The sequence below is a fragment of the Hoplias malabaricus genome, chromosome 12 (assembly GCF_029633855.1).
Source record: "Hoplias malabaricus isolate fHopMal1 chromosome 12, fHopMal1.hap1, whole genome shotgun sequence".
NCBI lineage: Eukaryota > Metazoa > Chordata > Actinopteri > Characiformes > Erythrinidae > Hoplias > Hoplias malabaricus.
Genome location: NC_089811.1, coordinates 36,640,101 through 36,662,996, shown reverse-complemented (window position 1 = coordinate 36,662,996; position 22,896 = coordinate 36,640,101). Strand labels below are relative to the sequence as shown.

The following is a 22,896-nucleotide window of genomic DNA, read 5'->3' as shown; positions in this document are numbered from 1 at the left end:
TAAATAACTAACGATATACTGTGATTTAGAGCTATAGCATTTTTGGTAATTTTTGTTCTTGGTAAATTTGGGGATACATATGCTCAATTACATTTAAATGTGTGTCTATATTTACTATAGTAATGCCACTATATGTTGCTGCAAACCCTGAGGAAATCGAAGTTAAGTGCTTTACCTGAAAACCAGTGGCTGGAGCCATTAAAACTGTAGCTTGACTGCACTGAAGTTTCTGAGGCATAAACAAAGAACTGAAATATAGTGTGGGGCAACATTCATTCATTCATTATCTATAACCGCTTATCCAATTCAGGGTCGCGGTGGGTCCAGAGCCTACCAGGAATCATTGGGCGCAAGGCAGGAATACACCCTGGAGGGGGCGCCAGTCCTTCGCAGAGCAACACAGACACACACTCACACACACTTTTGAGTTGCCAATCCACCTACCAACGTGTGTTTTTGGACTGTGGGAGGAAACCGGAGCACCCGGAGGAAACCCACGCAGACACAGGGAGAACACACCACACTCCTCACAGACAGTCACCCGGAGGAAACCCACGCAGACACAGGGAGAACACACCACACTCCTCACAGACAGTCACCCGGAGGAAACCCACGCAGACACAGGGAGAACACACCACACTCCTCACAGACAGTCACCTGGAGGAAACCCACGCAGACACAGGGAGAACACACCACACTCCTCACAGACAGTCACCTGGAGGAAACCCACGCAGACACAGGGAGAACACACCAAACTCCTCACAGACAGTCACCCGGAGCGGGAATCGAACCCACAACCTCCAGGTCCCTGGAGCTGTGTGACTGCAACACTACCTGCTGCGCCATCGTGCCGCCCTGTGGGGCAACATAACGTTGATTATTTTTCAATGTTCGTAAAGAGTCATAACTCCTTTCACACTAATATAACCATTTTAAAAGTGTCCCCCAGTTATTATTATCCAAAATGCATAAATGAACCCCAAAACCGAACTTGCGAGGATAAAATGTTTATTATTATCATTGATCATTGACAGTAGGGTGCAGAGCAGTAGAATAGGAACACTCATGGCTTATAGAGGCTTAAGTTGGGCCTGGATCTCAAACCCATCTCAGCAAGAGAACATAAATACACCAACACACGCTACATGAGGTAAAGCATGCCTCGATCACATTCACACAATGGTCACACATATACCGTAGATATGTTTAGAGAATATCATGTGTCTTCATCAATGAAGCTCAACAAAATGACACCATGTTCACATTTACAAATGCACTGGCACAATAACAGAAGCAAATATATTCTCAATAGACTAAAGCACAGGAGGAAAAAAGTGTGTTTTCCACCCAGTCAGTGTGTTTATTAAGACCTTATTCAGTCTACAGCTAAATCAAAAGTGTCAGTAACTCACTTTATAATCTGTAGGATACGGAAGTGCACACACACACACACACACACACACACACACACACACACACACAGACTTGCTTGATTGGATGAAACACTTCCATTGTCCTTTTAAAAGGAGGATTAAAAAGAAACAAGATTCCTCAAGTACCACAGCTAATAAATTGTAACCGTGGCTGCAATGTGCCTGGTTTATCTCCTCCTTTGTTTGGACCATGTGCTCACAAAAGGTTAAAGTTCATGTCAGCAGATACGGTAATACACAAGGGAAGTTTAGTTTCCAAGTGAACAAAGAAAGGTACATATGTAAAGAATCAACAAAGACCCAAAGCACAATATACTCAATTGTCCTGTGGATTGGTAAGAACTCCAGGAAACGATCCGGTCCATGGCACATAAGAGTATTTTACAATAAACACTCCCCAACTTCTCAACCACCATCTCACTAGCAATGTACAAAAATAAAACTATAAATCGAGTGTACAAGGATTTAATAAATATGCATGTTCTTGGTTGTGGCTGAAACATAAAGAGCATAGGTTTGATTTTTAATATATTTTAAAACATGGAAGGAATAGAAAGTGAAGAAATTGAACGACATCTCCTCCATTGAAGGTTGTGTTGAGGCTGTTCTCAGGTGGATTTGATCGACTTATGAGAGGACTTCACAGAAACGTTTTGGAGGCAGCTCAAGCGCATACTGTCCTTAAAGCACAATGGGGACACACCAAATACGGAAACACTGAAACTCATAAAAATCTGTTTAGCGCTTCCTTGACACTCAAGCTGTTAGGTTAATAATATGATATGATTAATGTAAAAAAGATGCATGGCCTCTTTTTGGATGTCACTGTATGTCAATATCTCAGATAACACCTCCAAACATTTGGTGGCTACACACATTTTTAAAGACATTATTGCGTATCTGGACGAAATAGGTCAAATACATTATGAAGGAGCCAATAATAGCTTACTATACAACATTGTGTTTTAATAAGCGCTATACAGAATGTTGGGAAGGGAATTGAAAAATACTCTAAATGCATTTAGCAGGGCACAGTGTTTATGGTTAATTGTCCATTTTTTCCTGAGCGAAATAGCTGTTACCTGTGTCTAAAGTAGCTGCATGTTAGTGGTTAATCTGCATATAATAAGGGTTTTGTTGGTTACAGTGGGACAGTTACTGCGATAGTAAGTTTGTAGGATTGATTATTTATTTCTTATCTACTGTATTTAACGCTGAGATGATCGTACATAGTGTTTACCTGCATTCCTTCCAGTTTCACTGATTTGTTCTTCAACTCTTCTTATACAATAGCGTATGTCATGATATTGTTTATCATGCCCTTTAGCTGTGACAAGGTTAAACTTTTTAAATATCATGCAACCTGTTCCATTGCTGTTTAACCTTGTATTACATGGCATTGGTTTTGGGCTCTCTATATTTGTCTATCTACTCTACAATGGTTCATAGTTTTAACTTGAGCACACTGAAAGGATCAGACCAATGAAAGGGACTGAAGGCTAAGAAGGATGCTGCTTCGCTGTAGAACATGTTGTTTGAAGCCCACTGGCACATACATTATTTTCTTCTCAAATGAGTACAACAACACAAAGTATTAGAATGACACCTCACTCACTGGAAAAACAGGCAAAAAGTAAAAGCTGATGCATTGACACAGTCTTACAGCCACTCTGAGAAAACACTGTAAACATGAATCCATTAAAATAGAGTCATCGGGTACTAGGAGCATTTTGTGTTAGATCTGCAGAGGCTGATTCGTTTGCACTAATGTTGTTTCACACACCTCTCTTTAAACTGAACATCCATAAATGGGAACGTGAACCAAGGTTTCATGGAAGAATAACGAAGACTGAGATTGATACTCAAGGTCACATCATGGCCTTTATGGCTTCTGTGTGAAGTTTTCCGGAAACACTCCTTTTTTGTTGAGATCTTTTTTCTGAATCCAATCTGCCTCTCTTACCCCCATCAACCAGCCTTCATCCTGCAAGGACACAGAACATCAATCTGCCTTTGAACTGCCTCTGAAACTTCAGGAGACTCTTGAGATGTTTTCATTAATCCGACAAGTAGCATTATCAAGAATTTCAAACTGGATCAAATTAGAGTGTGGTAATGGGTACAATGGGGTCCACGTAAAATATTAATATTTTGTTTTAGATATAAACTCTAAATAGGTAAACGTCTACGGTTAAAATAAAGTGGAATATTTACAATATATATACAGTTATGCTAAAACCTTTATGTGGGCCATACTTGACACCCTTGTAACTTATATAAACATATATGACTTATGCAAAACCAAGTATTTCTTTCATTCTATTTTTATATATTTTTTTCCATATAATTGGAGCAGAGCAGCCGCTTTATCAATTGGTAAAATGGCAAGGGACCTGGAAGTTGTGGGTTCGATTCCCGCTCCGGGTGACTGTCTGTGAGGAGTGTGGTGTGTTCTCCCTGTGTCTGCGTGGGTTTCCTCCGGGTGACTGTCTGTGAGGAGTGTGGTGTGTTCTCCCTGTGTCTGCGTGGGTTTCCTCCGGGTGACTGTCTGTGAGGAGTGTGGTGTGTTCTCCCTGTGTCTGCGTGGGTTTCCTCCGGGTGACTGTCTGTGAGGAGTGTGGTGTGTTCTCCCTGTGTCTGCGTGGGTTTCCTCCGGGTGACTGTTTGTGAGGAGTGTGGAGTGTTCTCCCTGTGTCTGCGTGGGTTTCCTCCGGGTGACTGTCTGTGAGGAGTGTGGTGTGTTCTCTCTGTGTCTGTGTGGGTTTTCTCCGGGTGACTGTCTGTGATGAGTGTGGTGTGTTCTCTCTGTGTCTGCGTGGGTTTCCTCCGGGTGCTCCGGTTTCCTCCCACAGTCCAAAAACACACGTTGGTAGGTGGATTGGTGACTCAAAAGTGTCCGTAGGTGTGAATGTGTGTGAGTGTGTGTTGCCCTGTGAAGGACTGGCGCCCCCTCCAGGGTGTATTCCCGCCTTGCGCCCAATGATTCCAGGTAGGCTCTGGACCCACCATGACCCTGAATTTGATAAGCGGTTACAGATAATGGATGGATGGTGTGTTTGTGTGTGCATAAATGAATACAAAAAATTATATATATATATAATAATATTTTTTGTAGTAGATGGCGTATCTGGACATATGAACATGAATATTCTGCTATTTGTTTGTTGGGTAGGTATTTAAATTTGTTTTATTATTTTAAATGTGTTTAATATATTAATGTTTGCTTTTTTTGGATGAATGTAAGCTGTCGATAAAACTAATGCTCTACTCCAACCATATTCAAGCTCACAGGAGTAAAAAACATAAAAAATTTAAATCCAGCCCTGCTCCTTCCCAGCACTCAACCTGTATTCAACCTTGTCAAAATAAAAGTCCTGAACTGAGCCTAAAACAGCCTAACATGTGACAAATATCTATGTACAAAGAAGTGCGGTGAAGCTACAGCTTATATTGTTGGCTTTATACTTCGAATTAGAGCACCTCCACAAAGCTCTGGTTAACTTGTGTATACACTGGGAGCTGCATTGCAGGCTCTGAATTTTAGAGGGTGCGTCAGACATGTATTTTCAGAATGACCCCCTCCCAAACACTCAAACTCATATAACAATGAACCCTATTCCTATGTTTAATAAAATGACAGACTGTAATAATACATTTCATTATTATATATAACGTGAGGATTAGAAAAGATTGCGCTAACCTGTTCATCTGGATTATCGTAAGTCATTACGAGCACAACATCTCCCGCCTTCATCTCTAATTCATCAGTGTCATTGGCAGTATAGTCATGCATCGCTTTGACCTACAGCAGACAAATGAGGGACAAAAACTCAAGTGACACAGTATAGACTTAAATGTTGTATGACAATCTGAAAAGAACTTGGGACTCACTTTGTACAAGAATCCTGGTGGCATCTCTACTTCTGTACTCTCGTTGGTCTCTTCTGCTTTCTATGTATAGAATTAAACAAGATTTAAACACAGCACAATCAGGTGTAAGGATGAAAGACTAATACTAGCACTAAAAGCTCTAAAAAGACACTACAGTAAACATATTCCTGCAAATTTTCTTCAAATTTCTCTTTACTTTTTGAAGTGAAAGGTTGAGAATAAGACAAAAAATGTGGCTGATTTAACAGTTATGACATGTTTTATGTTTTTACAGAAAATGCATATTATATTAGTTCACTGTAAAGGACAAATCATTGGTAGTTCCAGTTTGTGTGGCACCTTGGGAAAACCCAACGTTATTCCCCTCCCCACTGCCCCAGGCCCTAATTAAATTTTTAAACCTGTTGTAAGAGCAACTCTTAATTTTGGGTGTTTTCTACTTCTCTCATTATTCACAGAGCTGCTCTTTTAACCAAGACACAATGTAAATATTAAAACATGGTTTATCCACTGTTTAAATCTGAATCATATGAATCATATGATAAAATAATGCTGCCTGAGTTCTGTCTAAATTCAAAGTGTGTTGCAGAATGTGCTTGCGATATAAATTTGTTTGACTACGAGATTTGATTGGATCAAAGAGTTGAAGAATGCTCATCACTAAATACGTTTACTTGTTCACTTCCTGTTTTCACTGTGTACAGAGACGCAATCTGTGAGATGGCTTTAGAATCACACTCTAAAAACAGTTCTGAAAATTTCACAGAAATATCTGCCTCATGTCACATGACCGTGAGTATGACCAAATCTTTTTTCTATTTCTTCTAAATAGAAACTGAGAGTAGACTCAGACTGTTTAAAGTTTAAAGCAGATACCGTATGTATGGGTCCAGAGTCACCGTGCAGACCAGCGGCTCTGTGAGTGAATGTGTGTGTGTGTGAGTGCATGTGAAAACAGTTAACACGCCTGAGACCAGTCCCAGGAATCAAACCGGACATTTCCCTGTTTTTATTTTTTTGCATTTTGCTTCCTGTTTTTAAATTAGACATTGGATAGTGACTTGTTTCCTCTTTCCCATCTCAAAACAATAATTAGATAACTAGGTGTTTCCTGTTTTCAATTTCATTTCAATTCTCATTTCAAAACAAAAATCAAATGGCCGTGAGTACACAGGCCTCCACGCCACACCAAGTAAGGTGCAGCCCTGGGCATCTGTCCATGTTGCCCATGCCTAAATCCAATATTGACAAGAACAGACGTTCAATAGAAGTTTAAATGGTTAAATGCTCACTGCTTCTGCTGCTGCTTCTGTGGCTGCTGCACTTGGTGCTGCCTGAAAAACAGAGAAAGAAAAAGAAAGGGATTGAAATGGAGTAACAATGTGTGTGTGTGTGTGAGAGAGAGAGAGAGAGAGAGAGATAGAGATAGAGAAAGACACACAAAGACATATCGACAAAGAAAGCAAAGTAAATATGTGCTCTCAGACATGCTTTTTCAACATTCTACTTCACTAATACTACTTCTACTTCTACTTCTAATACAACTAGCATGTCCCAAATGCCATGCTAAGTGACCTGGTGCCCAATGCAGCATGCCTTCAGTCCAGCTCTTAAAAAGCCAGCCAAGGCATGTTCACGGCCTCATTAACAATACCTGAGCCCCTTCACTGTCCAAAACCTGAGAGCACACTGGCTGGGATCCGTCATCATCCCAGGTGGGCTCTGCAGCTGGAGCTTGCACTGGATGGCTACCATCATCATCCCAGGTAGGATAAACAGGAGCAGCACGAACAGGCTGACTACCATCATCATCCCAGGTGGGCTGGGCAGCATCATCTCCCCAGCCAGTGCGCACAGGCTGGCTACCATCATCGTCCCAAGTCTGGGGCGCCTCAGCTTGATTCTCTGCCTGCTGCGTGGGGTCAGGGGGCTGGGGGCAGGGGAGGGTGGCAAGTGTGAGGGCAGTGAGGAGTGGTGGGCAACGGTAGGAGGGCATATGGAAGCCAGGATGTAATTCACAAGGGCCAGTGAAGAGAAGCAGAGGCCAGGAGAGTGCAAAAAAAGGTGAGAGTCGCTATGACTACAGAGCTATGTATAAATATGTTGACCTCTTTGAAAAAAGAGGTATTCTGATTTAGATCATGCGAGCACTAAAAGTGTAAGAATGAATAGATGCATAACATTCTGATGGTGTCTAAAAGTTAAATGATCATAACATGAGACAAGTTTACGTGCTTATACAAATACTGTTTCTTGAAAAGTTGTTAAGTTTGTAAAATGCCATAAAAATAAGGATCTGTGATTTGCTAGTTCTCGTTCATTCATTGCCCGTAACCCTTATCCAGTTCAGGGTCGCGGGGGTCCAGAGCCTATACACTGGGAGCAAGGTAGGAACGCACCCTGGTGGGGGCCCCAGTCCTTCGCAGGGCGACACACACTCACACATTCACTCACAGCTAGGGACACTTTGAGTCGCCAATCAACCTACCAACGTGTGTTTCTGGGCCGTGGGAAGAACTGGAGCACCTGGAGAAAAGGTGCGAATAAGGGGAGAATATATTAAAGTCCTCATAAACAGTCATCCGGAGTGGGGCTGGAACCCACAACCCCAGGAACCTGGAGCTGTGTTACAGCGACACTTCACGTTGCGCCACCGTGCTTGTTCTCATGACCCTTACTTAACTGACAAAAGTACAAAGAAAATATTTCCTACAATTTCCTAGCAATGCTTGATTGCATTTCCTAAATATACATTTTGAATATACAGGAGGTCCTCAGGTTACGTCAGTCCCGACACATCTCCCATTTACTGTATAAAGCCTTGTTTCGACATGATTTTGCGTCGCAAACGTCGTAACGCGAACTCCGTGTTTGGTGTGTGCGGCGCGGTGGAAGAATACACGGTTACGCGGCTCGGGACCGAGGAGGATAGGTGTTAGGATAGGATAAGTGCTTAGAGTATGTTATTTACGTACGGTATGTACGTATGTTCCAACTTACACCGAAAAACGGTTTACGACGCGACGTAGGAACGGATCAATGTCGTAAGTCGAGGACCCCCTGTAATGATTTAATGTCTGCCAGACAGTTCATAAACATTGGGACCCAGGAATGTCCACCACTGTGTTAAATCACCTTTCCTTTAAATGACACTTTTGAATCATTTGGGATCTGAGGATGCTGCTTGTTGCAGTTTGTAAGTGGAATTGTTTTTTGCTTCAGACAAAACTTCAGGCATTCCCATGAACATGGTTGGGTTTAGTCCAATCCATCTCTTCGAGATTCACTACAGGAGATGTATTTGGACTGCAGACATACACTCTTTGTCTACAATACCTCGGTGAGGTAGTACATGCAGAAAGAGGCCTGATATTGTCGAGGGGAAACAACCCCATAACACGAGAGATGTTGGCTTTCACGTCTGTCACTAATAATTCAAAGTCTGGTTTCTGGCCTCGTTCCACACAGAACGTTTTATAAAACCGTGTACAATAAATGTGTGAATAGAGTGAACAACTTCAATTCTTTTCAGTTTTGTGAAATGTTCTATTTGAACTGTTTGAAAATTCTCTTTGTTTTTTTGGATGCTCCTGTAATTTCTTTAACTAATTTATTTTTATTTACAAAATAACATGAAGTTGGACTTTAAAACCATTGGAAATATTTTCTTTGTACTGCTGTAAAAATATTGATAATGATTCAAAAATTCACAGAAATCACAGATTTTTGATTTTATTCCATTTTACAAAATATCCCCCCTTTTCCAGAAACTAGGTTTGTATATTAATAAGCAGGCTCTGTACAATAATACAAAATGTATTTGTTTTTTTTTTCTGTACAGAGTAAATATCTCCTTCAGTCACATTTGTGTATACAATGAATTTTTGAAAAAATGCAAATCATCAGAAAACTGTAGAGATTTACAGAGACTCTTATTGTGGAAAAATATAATTTAGAGACTTAATTCATTCCCTCAATTTAGCAATTAATTCTGTCAATTTAATAATTTGTTTCCTCGATTTATTAAATAATTCCATCAATTTAATTGAAGTTATGTAATAAAATTATTTTTGGAGTAGGACCACGCCCAAACTCCTCCTCTCAGCCCTAAATATACCCCGCAAATTCACGTCATTCACGCCACAAACAAACTCACTCCCACCTCCCCCCCCCGTCTCCACCCTTTTCTCGTATTCATTTAACCAATGGGGAGGTCCGGCTGCATACGCATTCATAAGCCACACTGAACTCCTCCCCAAAGACTTCTGAGTTCACCTCCCCGTTTCAGCCTCTGAATATAATAATTAATTCCCTCTGTTTAATAATCTTTCTATCACATTAAAAATCCTGTCCAGGCAGATATTACAGAGGCTATGTGTTTGTGTTCATTCCTTAATAACACGTTACACGCAGGCATTTAGAGACTAAAATGCAGATGTTCAGGTAGACGAGGGAGTGAGCACGTTTGGTGCGGTGCACATTCAGCTGAAGGTGGGCCCGTGGCCCTTGTTGTATTTGTAGGTGTTTGTTTATACCTATTTACTTTGTTCTACATTGTCTCAAATCCTAGCCTGTGATATAAAGGTACGATATTTTATTTCTTGCTTTGTGTTTATTAAAAAATAAATAGTCGCTTTAACAATAAAATTAAAGTTAAGTCAAAGCAGCAGGAGGCACGCTTACTTTTCGCGAGCCCATTTAACACCAGATGCGGTGAGCGTGCCACATGTGCACAGTAAGCACCTCCTTGGAATCACGGATGGTTCCTCTTCATAACTTTATTATTGTAGAAAGATACAAGATGAAGGTGACAGAGCTGGAAATGCCCTGCAGGCACAGCAAGAGCCCACTGTCCTACCTCTAGCTGAATGTGCAATATGAGTACTATCAGATTCAAAATAATGCCTATATTCACTCTCTCATCTTCCTGAACATCTATGTTTCAGTTAAAAAAACATGGGTGTAACGTGTAAAAAAGGAAAGATAAAAACTCGTCCTGTTAGACTCTGTCACGTCTGTCTGAAACGGATTTTTAAACTGAGGGAATTGATGATTAAATTAAGAGAACAAATTACTAAATTGAGGGAAGGACTATCTCAATAACATTCTTTATCCACGAGACTTTAGGGGCTCCGTAGAAGTTTGAGATTTCAGGCATCTGGAATTATAATTAAATAAGAATGATAACAGAATCAGACAGATCAGCCATAACATTAAGACCGACTCCATGCTACACTCACGTTTCACTCTATCAGCTCCACTGACCAACAGGAGCATTTTGTAATTCTACAATCACAGACTGTATTCCACCTGTTGCTCTGCATACTTTGTTTCACCTCTTTCCCCCCTGTGCTTCAATGGCCAGGACCCCCACAGGACCACCTCAAAGAAACCATAAAGCTAAAATATGCCTGGTGGATTATTCTCAGCACTGCAGTGGCACTGACATGTGGTGACTCTGTGGTGGTGTGTTAGTGTGTGTTGTGCTGGTGCGAGTGGATCAGACACAGCAGTGCCGCTGGAGGTTTTAAAACCTCTGAGACTGAGAATAGTCCACCAACCAGAAATATCCAGGAACATAACTTGTAATATAATAACTGCACATAATGTAATAATGTAAAATAATACAAAATAGTATGTACCACAACTAATTTAACATAATCAAAAATAAAGGCCTGTCAGAAGCATCCTGAAATTAATGACACAACCCAGTCCTGACCTTTGAAGAACAGGGTGCAATGCTGGAAAAAACATGCAGCGAAACAGATGGACTACAGTCTGTTCTTGTTGAAATACGAAGTGCTCCTGAGGGAATGGACAGTGAGTGTAGAAACAATGAGGTGGTCACATTGTTATGGCTGACAGGTGTAATGCCACTCTTGGTTTAAAGCCTTAAATCTCCATTATTCTTTTTTTTCTACATAATTTACAGTTATGAGTTGTGTCTACATCAAAATTATATTAACATTATTAGGGACATTAGAAGAAAGCCATAACAAACTCACCTCCCAGGAATCCCAGGTCTTCAGTAAACCAGTGTTCAGCAGATTTCAGAGAATTAATGATGAGACAAAACATTAACATGAGACAAACGAACACTGTCTTTTTACCATGAAGATGGAACAACAACATTCAAAAATGTCTGAGACTTGGAGCCCTTTGAGGCTTTTAGGAAGTAGGAGCGCTAGGAAGAGAAGCACACACACACACACACACCTGTGGGTTGCCTGCGACCGGTGTGGTAGCAGCCTGCAGTGCATCCAGGTCCATGTCCAGAAGATTACTAGTAGATGGGGCATCATACTTTGAAAAACAAGGGCAAAAACGTCAGATTCAGCACACAAGCTCACAACCTCATATTGTCCTTGGACTTACGTAAAGGAACACTATTGCTCCTTTGGCTCCCCCTAGTGTAATTCATATTTACAGCACTGTACTGAAATCAATGGGAAGGTGGAAGGAGTGGGGGTGCTTTTCTGCCCTCCTACCACATTTACATAGAGCGGTTTCTGCAGTGCTGAGCCCTGAGTGACAAAGACAGAGGCTCTAATCTGTTTATTACAAATCAGTGACGTGCCACAATGATTCTGAAGCTGTAATTTTAAGGTTAAAAAAAAGAACGTAATTTTCCTTTAAAGACTTACTTGTGTTGGAGATGTAACATTGACATCTGGAGCAGAGGCATCATCAAACAAGTTTATAATGTTCTCCTGCTTCAGATCCTTGGATGGAGTGACTTTTGGAGGTGGAGGAAGAGCAGGTTTCAGCTGAAAAACACATAAAACACACGCTTCAACTGAGCAAGGAAAAATCTTATTATTCTATTGAGACTAAATTTTAAAATATCAAAGAGATTCTTTAGAGTGTAATTACAGATGAGCACATCAATAGATGTCTTCTTAAAGCAATAGCCCTGTTTTTTGCCTTTTATTTGAGTTAACTTGGACACATTGCCTTTTATTTAGAAGTGGTTACAGAGCCTGAAAATATGAAATTCACTTGTAACAGAAGCAGTGGACGGCATTTCTCTCTGTGATTTTAAACTACTACAGGAATGCACTGAAATAACTTAATTTCCATGGTAACTAGTCACAGACTACAGATTCCACACATTTCTTATGTTTACCCCTACCCCTTGTTTTTTTCAAGTGTTGGAACTGAGTCAAAGTGGGAGTGGTTAAAATCTTCCCCTACAAAATGGGACAACCCTTAAAGAACCTGATACATCATCAGAACACGTAGAAGTAGCGATTCAGCAGCGCTTCTCGTTCAGTTTGTTTTAGGGCATCGTGTGCCAGACCAATCTGCTGCTTATTTTTATTTTTTATTTTTTCAAAACCTCCATCTTAAATCTTGCAGTAGCCAAAGGCTCCAAAACATAATTGATTTGCTATTTAATGTGGAACTGGAAATTCAGAGACATCTGCTAAATATTAGCAATGTTTTCTGTTGTTATGAAGTAAAGGGACATAATGCAGTGAAACTAAATGAAATACACTGACAATCATAGTTCATTAAAGGAGGAAACACTGATATTTGTGGCGTTTTCAGTCGCATCGGCAGCCATCTTGCCACTGATTCACAATGCGTTCATAACCCTTTGTTTGGAGTGTGCCCCTTAACAATCTCTGTTTCAAGCGATAGCCCTCCCCCATGGCCCTACCCCCGTTTCCCGACAAGAAATGACACACAAACCTAGAGGCAAACGGAGTGGTAGGGCTAAGGGGTGAAATGGGCTTCACCCTAAATTAAAAATTGTTCTCTACGGCAGCTTTTTAGAGAATCCAGGTGGCAGCATTATGCATGGGAGGAGCTCAACTGAAGAACGCTGCATACACTGATATATGCAATTGTGCTGGTTTATGTGGTTAATGTGTATGAGAGAGAATATGCCTTAAATGGGCTGATACAAGTCCCCGTAATTAAAAAATAACACAGCTTCATCATCATATCACCTTAGATGGAGATTTGGGGATTGCTGGGGGTCCTCCTGGGCTCAGAGTATGATTGGCATCTCGTGTTCTTTCACTAAAAAAATGAAAGACAGACACAGATACTGAAAATCTATGGCGGTACTGCTCATGCGGGACCTCTTACTCTCATGCTTGTAGTAGCAAGCCCAGCTGTTGTGCATAACAAGCCTTAACGTCTGCAGGCACTATCCTACACTTATGCCGTTATTCTACACACGAGGAGTATCAATCAGGAAATGTGCTTACTCTGTAGTAGACAAAAACAACCTTTTGGTCATGCAAAGAGCCTTACTTAAAAACATGCATGATACTGGGTGTTATTATACTGAGTGTGCTCTAAATGCCATTGGTTTAAACGCAATCAAACACAATTTATTACAGGCTCATGGGCAGCAATCTGTCACTACAGGTTCCATCTCAAACAAAACAAAACTGCTGTCCTGGTGGACAGCACCAATTTTCGCAAAGCAAAAGCCATCATCCAAAGATAGAAAGCATACACACACACACACACACACACATATCCTCAAACAAACACACACACAGAGCACTACAGGGTTACCACCATTACCTCCTTGGAGCTGTTGATGTCTTTCCATCTTGGATGCCTGTTTGTCTGTGAGAGTGGTGTTGTGTTCATTCATTTGTTGACTGCTTTATTATTTTTAATGCTTAAAGGTTGTCATACTGAGCACACATTATCATATTCTCATCAGATGTCATTACTACAGCACGTGGTAGAGGCTCTAAAAGAAGTGTAATGCGCAATGTTTTTCAAAGGTGAAGTAACGATTGTAGTAAACAGAGAAAATGACTGACCCGGATGTGTCTTGGTTCTCCAGTTTCACCAATGTATCGTGCATATTTTGACTCAGCTGTAAAAATAAATATTAAAATTAATACATGTGGGGAAAAAAACAATAAATGTATTTTACATTACAGTGTGTGTACTTGGGGGGGTCCTCTTTACCTTCCCAATTTCTCTGTGAAACTTCTCCTCCAGACCAGACACACTCTGGAAAGTGTTCACGTAGAAGCCAACACGACTAAAACAGAAAAAAGTTCAAATCAACAGCACTTGACAGAAAATAATATACAGAGACTTTGTTTTTCTGCTGGCTGAAGTATGCCTTCTACAAGAATGGCACATTGCTTTACGGAGTATACTACACGACAAAAGTAGGTTCTGTGTTTAACCCTCTGGGGTCGAAGAACGCGCCGACGCATCAACGACCATTCGCGATGTTTCTATTAATATCTTAGCGATAGCACAGCGCAGAAACACAGTTCAAACACTCTGTGAATGTGCAGAAACTGCTCTTTCGATCGCATGTTATCACGAGACTGTACATCCCGAGTTACCAGCCTTTAGACACGCCTCCTCTGCCTCTCGCCGTGTCTCACTGGTGGATTCGCTTGTTTTTAAGACTCGAGTAAAAGGATGTTTTCATAAGAGATATAAAGCTTTTCTAAAATCGGATTTAAGTTTTTCAGGGTTAGAGACAGATTATCTCTTCATAAAATGCTCTAGGTCACATGGGCCTCTCTTAACCAGAGAGCTGAGATTGTTCTGAACATTGTGATATAAAACATGTGGGCGATATAATTATAAGACAAGTGCCTTAAAGACGAATTTCAGAAAACATTGAGAAAATGTCCTTAGACCCCAAAGGCTTTACACAAGTTGTCCCCATATTTAGTCATTGCCATTTCCACTAGTTAAACAGCTGAGATTCCCTGAACAAGCTTGGAGGGTGAAGCATAGTGTAGCGGGGCTGGAAAATGCAGGACGACCCATGCAAATCCCAGCAGTCACCAATGCACACATTCAAGCAAATTCAAGCATGGCCTTATGTACCGTGAAACAGGCATTACCCCCACTCCTTTTGTTTTTAAGAACTACACCCTTGCTGCTAAGTCAACAAAATTTGACACTTAAAAACAATTGGGGGAGAAATCTAACTGTCAAATACGCAACTTATTACCTGTTCCAAAGAGAGGGCAACTCCTCCTGAAGGTCTACATTGATCTCCTCAAACACCTTCTGTGCCCTCTCTAACTCTTCCTCTGCCTGTACACATTCATATGAACAAAATATTGTTAGGGGGTACACAACACTGCTAGTCTTTGCCCTGAAATGAACAGACAATTTGAAGACTTAAAGAGTGTTTAATCACCTGACACCTGGACAGGTTGGTCTGAGCAACATTATGAGCAGAAAGAATCCCCTGCGCCCATCCAGGAGTGGCCCTCTCCAACAAAGATGTTGGCTAAGGACAATGATAATGATACGCAGTTATAATGAATGCATTACCCTCAACAAATCAATGTTACATATGTGATAAGACCAGACACCACATATATGTTTATTATTCCTCACATGAATAGCGCTAATGTCACGCGAATATATACCTATATACACATAAGTTACCTTCGTAATCTTGATCCCACCCTCTTTTTTCTTGCCCTTGTTCACAGCAGCGTAGTTATGGCGGGCGCTGTCAAAGTCCACAAGTTTCCTGTCTCGCTTCGCTATACGAGCCTTTAAAAGAAGACACAGGTGCAGTGCACATGCCCTTAACATATGAATACATGCATGAAGGCCCATAAACTTTAAACATTTACATTTAAATCACTATAATATAGTGTTGATAACTTACATCAAATCTTAGATCAAGATGAACTATCAAATTTCCTGGTCAGATTCAGCTTTTTAGAATTTGTTAAAATAGAGTGTCAGCAAGTGAAGTTTTCAAGATTTTTAGCTGAGTGCTAAACCATTTTTAATTGTTTTTAATTATTTAGACTGACATTTATGACCTTTAATGTATAAGGGAAATGTTTATTCATTCATTCGTTGTCTGTAACCCTTATCCAGTTGAGGGTTGCGGTGGGTCCAGAGCCTCACACTCCTCACAGACAGTCACCAGGAGGAAACCCACGCAGACACAGGGAGAACACACCACACTCCTCACAGACAGTCACCCGGAGGAAACCCACGCAGACACAGGGAGAACACTCCACACTCCTCACAGACAGTCACCCGGAGGAAACCCACGCAGACACAGGGAGAACACACCACACTCCTCACAGACAGTCACCCGGAGGAAACTCACGCAGACACAGAGAGAACACACCACACTCCTCACAGACAGTCACCCAGAGGAAACCCACGCAGACACAGAGAGAACACACCACACTCCTCACAGACAGTCACCCAGAGGAAACCCACGCAGACACAGAGAGAACACACCACACTCCTCACAGACAGTCACCCGGAGGAAACCCACGCAGAAACAGAGAGAACACACCACACTCCTCACAGACAGTCACCTGGAGCAGGACTTAAACCCACAACCTCCAGGTCCCTGGAGCTGTGTAACTGTGACACTACCTGCTGCGCCAAACAGATGTGGGAAAAGATAAAAGTGTATATAATTTATCATTAAACAATTTACTGTTTTTTTCTTCATTTAAAGAGTTTCATTACCTTGATATCTGGAAACTGGCCCAAGTATGTGTCCATGGAGATCAAGGCATGATCCACAAGTTTCTGATGAAAGTCTGTCCACAGGAGGTCTGAATCCTTTTAGTAAAGCATAAATTAGATGTGTTCAATAATAATGAAATTAAACGTCTAAATGCAACACCAAAATTAATAAACTATTTTTAAATTTCTCTAAAATTCTACATTTCAGCCATTGCTACTTCTACTGCTTCACTCTCACTGATCCGTCTAAATCTAATTTACGCCTGTGATTGTTTATACTAGCAAATTATAATAATGAAAAGATTATTTCAGTAAGCGAACTTAACACCTAGGGGGTGGAAGATCTGTACAGAACCAAGATGGATCGATCTACTACTAATTCCAATTCACTTTGACTTTTACAGCAATTACCTCCCACATTTTCTGCCGTTCCTTTAGTGCATTTCTAACATTCAGAAAGAAATCAAGGAAAAACACCAGACAACAAACCAGACTGAGTGAATCACAATGTAATACGAATGCCTTTAGTGAGATGCAAAAGTGAGATAATCATAATAGTACAATTAGAATAAAACTAACTTAGACTTAGAAAAAACCTCTGATGTTAATAAGAAGAGCAGATAAAAGAGTAACCTCAATAACCGAATCCATTTCATCTTTGCCATACCAATCTGGCTCGTACATATCACCCAGGCAGTCTTGGAGACGCTTGGAAGACTCGTGCATTGCTGTTAAACAACAAAGAGAAAGCCTTAAGTAAGCAATTATAAACACATAATAAAGACCAGTAAGAACATAAAACAGTCAGCCTCTAAATAATGAATGCACCTTTTACAGCAGCTAAATAGGCACGCAGGTCTTTCTGCAGTTTGGTTCCTTCTGCCTAGAGATGTGCAATAAAGATAGAGAGAACAAGTAAAAGACAAAATACAAAAGACTTGACCAAAATAGACAGGAACGTGAAAACAACAGGCAAACTCTTTTAAATTAATTTATTCAAAGCGAGTTCTCACCAGCTGTTTGTTGAAGTTAATGACTCCTTCTTCAAATGCAAGATCTTTCGTTTCATCTGCTTTTCCAAGTTTTTGCATAACCTAAGAGATCACAAACAGGGGTTTAGTACTCCAGAGGAAAACTGCAGTATTAAAGAAGGAGAGGCAACTAAATCTATATGCACCCTACACTTTTATTAAAGGAAAAGTTATTTATCTATATTCTGTACTAAAAACATATGAATCTAATCTAACACATGGCCTTATGTAAGCAATGCAAAACATACTATGTTTATTAACATTTATTAATAAGATTTTTCCCCAGTAAATAAAAAGCCTGTATACTATGTGTTGGAATATTTCTGTGAGGATTTGATGGATTTCTGCCACAGTTGCCTTACTCATCAGTTCAGATGAAGATGCTGGATGTTTAGTTGTAGATCACAGCCACTTCAACTCATCACAAAGGTATTGGACTGAACTCTATTACCCAGGGAACATATTTCCACTGCTCCACAGCCCAGCGCCAGGGCCTTTATGCTGCTATGGCCCATGCCTGGCATTGGACATGACGACTTTAAGCTACTGTTTAGTGACTTTTCTGTGGAGATTATTCAAGTATGTGCTCATTAACACATATGTCAGCAATGGGTACACCTTAACGTGGCTTGATCCAGTAATTAGAAGAAGATTCAGAGTGTTTGGATATAAACCCATCTGTAATGACATTCCAATGACCTCATTTAGTCTACATTATATGTCCATTTTATCAGCTCCACTGACCATACATTTATGTGCAGCTTGCACAAAGCATCCTCTAATCAGACTCTTTGATCTTTGGAGGAAGGGACTGTAACAGTGATATATTTCCACCAATTGATGTGACTGCTGTGCCAGTAGTGGTCAGATAAGATCTATTCAGGAGCTAATTTTACAAGTATTTTTAAAGATCTAAGGGCTACATTTCACTGACCACAGAAACAAAACATCACTGCCATCCTGCCTGGAGATAGCCCGCAGAATATTTATTCATTTATGCACTGTAGAGGTGCTGTGTAGCATGTAAAACTGGTGGCACTGAGAATGCATTAACAGTGCCAGTGGGGCTAGGTACAGCCTTAGTCACCAGAGAGGCCAGTGTGGATTTACGGTTGTTGATGGTAAAGGGGACTGTAGGACTATAAAGCTAGTTTGGAGTGGGGTGGTTCTGGGACACCAGACTTCACTGTTGAGCCTTCTGGGGGTGTTGTGGGCTTAATTCAGCAAAACACCAACGAGAGGAGGTGCCTACCTGATGAACCCTATGAAGAGCTAGTGATACAGTGGGTGGTTTGAATGCTCATGGGCTGGGCTCAATGAGTAACCAGAGTTGTTAAGGCTGATCGGATCATAAACGGCAACAGCAACCTTAGTGTTGAGGTGTAGGATTCAACAGGAATTTTGGTGGCTGCTGGTAGGAAGAGAGTGGGGTGGGCCCTATGTGAAACTCTAATGGACTGGCATACGATATTTTACATCTTATCTTGTGTATGATTATAATTAAAAATGTTTATGTTAATGTTTATTCTGAGCAATAACCTTTTGTTTCATTTGACAATTTGCTAAAACAATGTGACGGATGACTCTTGTGTCCATAAGTTTCCTCAGACTTTTTCTAACCAAGAACAAAATGTACCTGTCGTCACTGTTTATTCTCAAAATACATGCACTTTCAGATTTTCACAGTCAGAACAGCACTGTTTTTTGAAAAGCACATATGAGGTATGTTTATAAAATGCAACAACATAATATGGTATTTTATGATGTTATTAACAGGTTTATTTAAATGTTATTTCACAAATATTAACTTATTTATTTATATTATCAATATAATATTATTTAACAAAATTTAAATATAACTCCAAAAAATAAACTCAATTTCAATATTGAATTCAGAGATGTTCACTATAGGGCAAAAATATAGAAAAAAGTCTTAAAAAATATTTAAATATGAATGTAATACTATGTGTCACATCCTGGCCCAATCTTGTTTGTTTTCCCCGCCATGTGCTTACTCAGCACATGGTTCTGTCTGTCTGTTATTGCCCATGTCTCCGCCTTTATCCCGCCTTTGTTCCGCCTCCTTGTCCTTTACCCTCTTTATCTGTGTCAGGTGTGTCTCGTTTGTTCATGTATTTAAGTTCCGTTGTGTCACTTCCTGTCATCGGTCATTTGTTTTGTATTGGATTGTTTTGTAGTGTATGGTTTAGTATTGTTTGCTATGTCCAAGTCTTGTTCTCGTTTCGTGTCGTTCCCATCTCTAATCATGTTGTTTATCATCTGTTCCTCGGTTCGTGTTTACCCTGAAATTCGTTTGTGTTTGTTTTGTTCTATCGTTAATAAAGTATCTGTTTTGTAGCGTGTGCGTCCGTCTCCGTTAGTCTGCCCTTCGCGTTCCCCTGACACTATGACGTGTGCTGCTGGGGTAAATATAGTGCTGAAGCAGTGACTACATTTTTGGTAAATATTTTGGGAAAAAAAAAAAAAACAAACAAACAAAAAAATATATACATATATATATATATACAAATCTATTGACAAACATCATCAAGATTATGATGACGGAAAATCACACTGCAGTGGCCCAAATGTAACACTGACATTCAGGTACAATTGTTTTCATTATGATCTCTCTCATTTGCTTTATCCCCCAGTGTTAGTGTTTCTTTATATATTTTACACACCAACTGTATCTTACTCTCAAAATACTAATGAGCTGGAAAGGGACTGTTGTATATATATATATATATTGCTCTTCCCATTCACTTTCCACCCAGGTACAGAATAAAGTACAGCCAATTAAAGCAGAAGTCATTTACACATATGACTCTTAAAGGAAGAGTAACAAAACCAACCTATGTAAATGCAAGGGTAAAGAGAGGTTGTAAAATGACCATGAATTATGAATAAAGACTGTGTTTTGACTCAAAAAGTGGACCACAATGCAAAACAAAACTCTCAAAATGTAAAACATGGGTCACTTTCCTGCCAGTGAGGTTTGCACGGGTCAAGGTAAGAATCAAATGGAGCACAGGAGCAGTGAGGTGTGAGCTCACAGCAGTGGATTGTGCGATGTGGAGGTTTCAGCACCATGGACTGGGCTCTGTGAGCAGGGAGCCTGTGCTGAGTCTGCGCAGTAGCTCGGACTCTGTCAGCGTTATCCTCTACTTACACTCACTGCAATGTTAAACATTGCATTTTTTTTTTTCGCCTCAAAAAGCCAGCTCTATTCAGTCGTGTTTAGAAAATCACGAGATAAAAATGGGGTCGACGCAACGCTGTCCGTCACGACAACGTATCCACCATCAGCTCCCCACCACTGGAACCATCCTCCTCCACACAGAGGTCAAAAACAACCGTGTCGTATTCTTGAACATTCCTTACCTTTTCCTGAGCCCTGGTCAATTTTTTCTGCACATTGCTGGCTATCTTCCCCGCAGAAACTCCTTTCCCCATTGGCAGCTCGGCCATTTTGTCTCGTTTTTTTCTACCTTTTCAGCTGGTCGAACGGCTAAACAGTCTGTTGCATTAGGTGGTTTATCTCGCTTGTTTATTCACGACAACAAATGCAAGATATTCTTCCTGAGGCCTGTTAGTAAGAGCACTACTGTAATTCGCAGTGGAAGGTGAACCTGCTCAGCTCCGGGTGAGATGCTCGTCCAGCGACGACAACGTCATCTTAAAGACACAGAGCACAATTACTGTACTTTAAAGTAGGCTTCATCCAGGCCCAGTTAAAAACCTCCCAATAACCTTTACCATGAATGCGATTGAACCTACAGACATTTTCTGAAATCTGGTTCCTCTGAAACAGCTAATGTAGTTTCCCTCTTTGAGATAATTTATTGATTCATTCACTGTCTTTAAACACTTATCCAGTTCATGGTTGCCGTGTATCCGGAGCCTACCCGGAATTACTGGGCGCGAGGCGGGAACACACCCTGGAGGGAGCGCCAGTCCTTTACAGGGTGACACACACTCACACATTCACACCTACGGACACTTTTGAGTCTCCAATCCACCTACCAACATGTGTTTTTGGATTGTGGGAGGAAACCGGAGAACACGGACACAGGGAGAACACACCACACTCCTCACAGACAGTCACCCGGAGGAAACCCACGCAGACACAGGGAGAACACACCACACTCCTCACAGAAAGTCACCCGGAGGAAACCCACGCAGACACAGGGAGAACACACCACACTCCTCACAGTCGACAGTCACCCGGAGGAAACCCACGCAGACACAGAGAGGACACACCCCACTCCTCACAGATAGTCAGCCAGAGCGGGACTCAAACTCACAGCCTCCACAGCTGTGTGACTGCCGCCCTCTTTGAAATAATGTGTTACAAAATATTTCATTTAAGAGAATTCAGATAATAAAAGGGAAAGAGAGTGTTTCCCTTCTCCATCTCAGCTTATCTTATATTGTTTAAATGTGAATATCTTTTTTTCCCCATTAATAATTAAGGTAAACAAACAGTGTCATTGAGGCTTTTGAATCACAGATTACAAATAACACATTTTCTTGACAAACTGAATATGTTGACTGATGTTTGAGAAATTGCCTTCCCTTTGCTTAACTAACTGCTCATCTGAGAAGGGTTTGCACTGGACAATATTCAGATGACATTAGGATTTCAGCCAGTAGAGTAGTTCAGGTACTGAGTATATTTAATTAGTTCTGGATCAATCCATTGTTAAGATCCAAAACAACTCGTTCTATTGACAGTGGATTTATATGTAAATTATGCAAGATTTTGAGTGCAATTAACACCTGTGTCAGCAATGGGTGCAGCTTAAACTAACCGAATTAGCACTGGTGTCTATAAACTTTTGGACAGGCCTGTTTTATACTAACGGTATATGTTCCAGGAGTGGGACAGGTTGTATTTAACTGAATTCTTTATTATGGAACAATGTATTGCACTCAAAGGTTGTTAATAAAATGCTCCCTAATCAGAGGGAAAATATAATAAATGTTTTCAGTTTACATCAGGATATTGGTTAGAAACCTTGGCACTGCTAAGAATGACATTTAGAGTCTATGTGTACCACCTTGTTTTCCAGTGA

At 40.6% G+C, this 22,896-nt stretch overlaps 1 protein-coding gene across 4 annotated transcripts; it reads right to left on the bottom strand.

The window, feature by feature from the left end:
• Positions 1-999: 999 nt before the first annotated feature.
• On the bottom strand, positions 1,000-21,463 carry LOC136710814 (myc box-dependent-interacting protein 1). Of its 4 annotated transcripts, XM_066686644.1 has the most exons (20): positions 21,203-21,463; positions 17,801-17,881; positions 17,616-17,670; positions 17,421-17,515; positions 16,788-16,883; positions 15,729-15,839; positions 15,475-15,567; positions 15,283-15,368; positions 14,268-14,343; positions 14,117-14,172; positions 13,869-13,913; positions 13,280-13,352; positions 11,969-12,091; positions 11,541-11,627; positions 11,330-11,347; positions 6,979-7,254; positions 6,617-6,658; positions 5,325-5,384; positions 5,134-5,235; positions 1,000-3,417 (listed from the first exon to the last, which is right to left on the bottom strand). In XM_066686644.1, exons 1-20 carry the CDS (start codon positions 21,287-21,289, stop codon positions 3,316-3,318), a joined length of 1,764 nt encoding a protein of 587 aa, XP_066542741.1. In that variant the 5' UTR covers positions 21,290-21,463; the 3' UTR covers positions 1,000-3,315. The 4 variants fall into 4 exon arrangements, with proteins under 4 accessions (XP_066542741.1, XP_066542744.1, XP_066542742.1 ...); XM_066686647.1 differs by lacking the exon at positions 6,979-7,254; XM_066686645.1 differs by lacking the exon at positions 13,869-13,913.
• Between the last annotated feature and the right edge of the window lie 1,433 nt (positions 21,464-22,896).